Below are 4451 nucleotides of genomic sequence, written 5' to 3' on the forward strand. Positions count from 1 at the left end.
AAAAGATGTTTAGTGTGCAATGAGAAAAATATTTTTGTTAGTCGTACCATAGAATTTTTGTCATGAACAATTTAAAAAAAAAGTGTCAGTATTAATGAAAATAAAAACAGTTTTTTTCTCAATAAATTTGATAAACATATAAATATATCTATGGCAGTCATGTAAGCTAATAGATTTACTATTAGCTTACTAGCATTTCAAATTATAAATCTTACTGCATCATCTACTACCTGTGCAACCTCTAAGTGTCCATAACAAGTATATCTTACCACAAGGACACATCATTTAGTGTTATCTTTGATCAGTGCTGTGTGAACTTACAGCTGTATACAATGTCTTGAAATTGTTTTAGTGTTTTGTCTCATTATCTTGCCAGGGGTAGATAACTATCTTAACAAAGCTTGTTATAGCATCTCAGTAATCTGAGCTATCTATTTATTAACTAGAAAGTCAAAGGGTTAAAGTTGGATGCTGCTCTAAAGCTAATTTTTGCAATAATTAAAATAAAATAGGATAGCCTTTAACAGTTTACACAGGTCTGGCAGGCAAACAAAGAGGCTTTTAACAAACCTACTCTACCTACTTATACTACTCAGGAGTAAAACGTAAGGAGTGTTATAAATATCAAAGCAAAGTTAATATAAGTAATAAAGAAACCTTTCTTCTTCCTGTATCTTAAACAGTGCTTGGGTAGGAGATGAATAAAAGGGTTTGCATTTCAGCGTTTTTGCACTAAACAACCAAACCATTATTTTTAATAAACAGTGGTATGGGAGTGGCTGCCAGCGATACTAGGTAAGCTTCAGGCTGAAAGCTTACAGCTCTCTAGCTAGTCTAGATTACTATCTGAAACAACCTTTGTTTCCACTAAGGCTGCTGAAGCATTTTAAAATTTTTAGTTCGAATTAAAAAATGAAGAAACTAATTAATCAAATAGCAATCTGATTTTTTGTCTCACTCATAACTTAGAATAATTTGCTAGTGTGACAAGCTTTTAAGGCAAAATCTCCTGATTTACAAATGATTGCAGCTTTTTGAAATTTATTAAGAAAAATCAAGTACATGTTTTTTGCTTGTACGAAACGATATCATAGTATTGTTCTATTTAAAAATTTTAGTCTGCCTGTTTATAGGACATGTTATGGCAATGAACTTTTAGAATTGAAAAGTTTAGCGAAGCTCTTGATTCGAGCTAGTAATCTCCAGTTCTGCAGACAGGCATAACCTCTAATACACTAAACCAGGCATGGGCAAACTACGGCCCGGGGGACACATGTAGCCCGTTAAACTTTGTAATCCGGCCCACCGAACTTGAAGAAATTAAATAAATAAAATTTGTTAAACCATAACTGTCATGAACAACTTTTATCGTATTTACTAGGTAAATCAAACATGCTGATGCCGATTTTATACTCAAAATAAAGATTAGTCTACTTACTTTCAGAGTAGTGAAGGCTTTTTACAGCGTTTAATATTGGTCTCGAAAACAACACGATCGCCATAACAAGCTCCGCCCATAAATACATGACGTAACCTAGCTTTTTAGGAACAGAAGTTACGTAGGGATGTTTAGACCGATTTAGAATAATAGAGATGGGTGTTTTAAAATCCATTAATATCTAAATTCAGCCTTAAAAATAATATCAGTCTTTTCTGAAAGGTAGATAAGCTATTTAGCATTGCATATGTTAAAAAGCGCGATAACAACGCTAGCTTGTGATAAAACCGCGCTTTTTGAGCTCATTTTTCTCGGCGTTCAGCCCATTTAAACATCATGTAACAAGCTACGAGCAATTTTAAATAGTTTATATGCCTTTCATAAAAAAATGAAATTATTTTACAGGCTGAATTTAGATAATAATGGGTTTTAAGACACCCATCTCTATTATTCTAAATCGGACTTGTAACTGTAAATGGGCGGAGCTTGTAATGCCAATTGTGTTGTTTTCGAAACGGATATTGAAACGCTTTAAAAGAGCTTAAATGGCTTTGAAGGTTAGTGGCCTAATCTTTATTTTGAGTACAAAATCGGAATCGGCGTGTCTGATTTACCTAGTAAATACGATAAAAATTGTTCGTGACATTTATGGTTTAATGTTTTATTTTCCCGGCAATTCTAATGTGTTCCCACTAGATGGCACACTCTAGATACATTGACTTTGTTGAGGTTTCGCATATTACGGTACTCCACATTTGCTTTTTGACCCCTCAGTCCTTCTGTAAAGATGAGCGGACCTAAGAAAAGGAAAGTGGACAGAGAATGTCGAGTGTTCAATAAAGAGTGGACAACTAAATATTTTTTCACTGAACACCGATCATCTGCTGTATGCCTGATATGTCAGGAAACTGTGGCGGTTTTTAAAGAATATAATATTAACCGTCACTTAACTATAAAACATGCTAACTATGCTAGCAAGCTATCAACGAAAGAACGGGAAGCTACTGCTCAGAAGTTGGCGGCTAATTTACAGGCTCAACAAAACTTTTTTCACTGCCAAACTGCCATTCAGGAGTCAAGTAAAAGGGCCAGTTTTTTGCTTTCATTCAAACTGGTAAAGGCCAGCAAGCCTCTGTCTGAAGGCGAGTTTTTAGAAGAATGTATGGTGGAGACAGCAAGTGTCTTGTGCCCAGAGAGCGAAGACAAATTTGAAAAAATCAGTTTATTTCGCAGGACAGTGGCTCGCCGTGTGGAACTAATAGATGAAGATATCACCAGCAACTTAAATAAAAAGGCAGAGACATTCACGTTATATTCATTAGCACTGGATGTAAGCAACGATGTCAAAGACACTGCTCAGCTCCTCATTTTTATCCGAGGGATTAACGACACTTTTGAAATAACGGAGGAGTTTTTGACAATGGAGTCTCTGAAAGGACAAACACGGAAAGAAGACTTGTATGACCGGGTATCTGCTGTCATCAAAAATATGAAGCTCCCTTGGATTAAACTTATCAACGTCACCACAGATGGATTTCCAAATTTAACGGGGAAAAACGTTGGCCTGCTGAGGAGAATCCAGAATAAAGTCAAAGATGAAAATCTTGACCAGGATGTCATTTTTCTCCTCTGCATCATCCGCCAGGAATCTCTATGTAAATCGGTATTACAGCTGAATCATGTTGTGAATCTTGTCGTGAAACTCGTCAACTTTATTCGCGCAAGGGGACTTCAGCACCGTCAGTTCATTACGTTTCTGGAGGAAACTGATGCGGATCACCAGGACCTGCTTTAGCACTCCCGAGTCCGCTGGTTAAGTTTGGGCAAAGTGTTTCAACAAGTGTGGGAGCTCAAAGAGAAGATTGGTGCATTGTTGGAGTTACTGGGAAAGGCTCACAAATTTCCTGAGCTGAGCAACAAGAGCTGGCTGTGTGACTTTGCGTTTGCTGCAGACCTGTTTTCACACATGAATGAGCTCAACATGAGATTATAGGGGAAGGATCAGTTTGTGCAGGACATGTACACAAACGTGAAAGCCTTCAAATCCAAGCTGGTTTTATTCTCCAGGCAAATTTTAAATAAGTCATTCACACATTTTCCCACACCAGCCACGCTGAAAAGGCCGGCGCAAAAGTGAAGAAATACAGCAAGTCACTAGATGCGCTGCACGGAGAATTCTGCCGTCGGTTTTCTGATTTTGAAAAAATTGACAAGTCACTTCAGTCGGCGGCCTGTTCCCTGTCACAAGACCCCGAAACAGCTCCAGAGGAGCTGCAGCTTGAACTGATCAACCTTCAGTCCGACCCAGTCTTAAAAGAGAAGTTCAACTTTCTGAAACTGAATGACTTTTATGCTACACTCAATGAAGCCGCATTTTCACATCTCTGGAGGACAGCGCAAAAGATGCTGGCGTTGTTTGGCTTGATCTACGTGTGTGAACAGACGTTTAGCGTAATGAACATCAACAAGGCCAGCCACAGATCCAAATTAACAGACCAACACCTCAGATCCATCCTGAGAATTGCTACAACTAAACTCACTCCAGACTTTGATGCGCTGGCTAAAAAGGGGACCAACAGCACTGTTCCCACTGAAAGTAAAAGTTTCTCCTTTGTATTATGTAAAAATTGCTTTGGAAAATAGTTAGTTCAGTAAGCCTTATATGTTACATGTCATTTCTGTTAAGGAGCGCACATACATGTAAGTGGTGCGCAAATGAACGCACGTTCTCAAAACAAACAATGTGCACCAGATCAAATATAACGCGCTCCGCAGTGGCGCGTTATCAATGTTCCGTCCTTGCGCTGATCGTTATTGACTTTTGGCACTGGAGACACAAACTGAATAGAAGGAGCAGAATAAGTACATCTGAATCGCTTACTGTTTTGGAAATAAATACAGTCAGGAGGAGAGTGATGATGATATTCAGAAGGTAACAGAACTTGCAGTGCTTTAAAATAGAAATTGTTAGTAACAAAAAACTATTTTTTATTCATTTAGTTTTCAGTGTTTT

The 4451-nt window shown here is 37.8% G+C and overlaps 2 protein-coding genes across 2 annotated transcripts; both read left to right on the forward strand.

Moving 5' to 3' along the window:
* Nucleotides 1-2225: 2225 nt before the first annotated feature.
* On the forward strand, nt 2226-3233 carry LOC137406788 (general transcription factor II-I repeat domain-containing protein 2-like). Its single transcript, XM_068093400.1, has one exon. It carries the CDS (start codon nt 2226-2228, stop codon nt 3231-3233), a length of 1008 nt encoding a protein of 335 aa, XP_067949501.1.
* Nucleotides 3234-3455: 222 nt separating this feature from the next.
* LOC137406789 (EPM2A-interacting protein 1-like) lies at nt 3456-4081 on the forward strand. The gene is made up of 2 exons (XM_068093401.1): nt 3456-3505; nt 3547-4081. Exons 1-2 carry the CDS (start codon nt 3456-3458, stop codon nt 4079-4081), a joined length of 585 nt encoding a protein of 194 aa, XP_067949502.1.
* Nucleotides 4082-4451: the final 370 nt, after the last annotated feature.

This window comes from Watersipora subatra, chromosome 10 (assembly GCF_963576615.1).
Source record: "Watersipora subatra chromosome 10, tzWatSuba1.1, whole genome shotgun sequence".
Classification (NCBI taxonomy): domain Eukaryota; kingdom Metazoa; phylum Bryozoa; class Gymnolaemata; order Cheilostomatida; family Watersiporidae; genus Watersipora; species Watersipora subatra.

Coding starts and splice junctions, on each gene's coding strand:
- LOC137406788 (XM_068093400.1), top strand. CDS start 2,226: ATGAGCGGACCTAAGAAAAGGAAAGTGGACAGAGAATGTCGAGTGTTC.
- LOC137406789 (XM_068093401.1), top strand. CDS start 3,456: ATGTACACAAACGTGAAAGCCTTCAAATCCAAGCTGGTTTTATTCTCC. Junction 3,506..3,546: donor AAGCTGGTTTTATTCTCCAG/GCAAATTTTAAA, acceptor TTCCCACACCAG/CCACGCTGAAAAGGCCGGCG.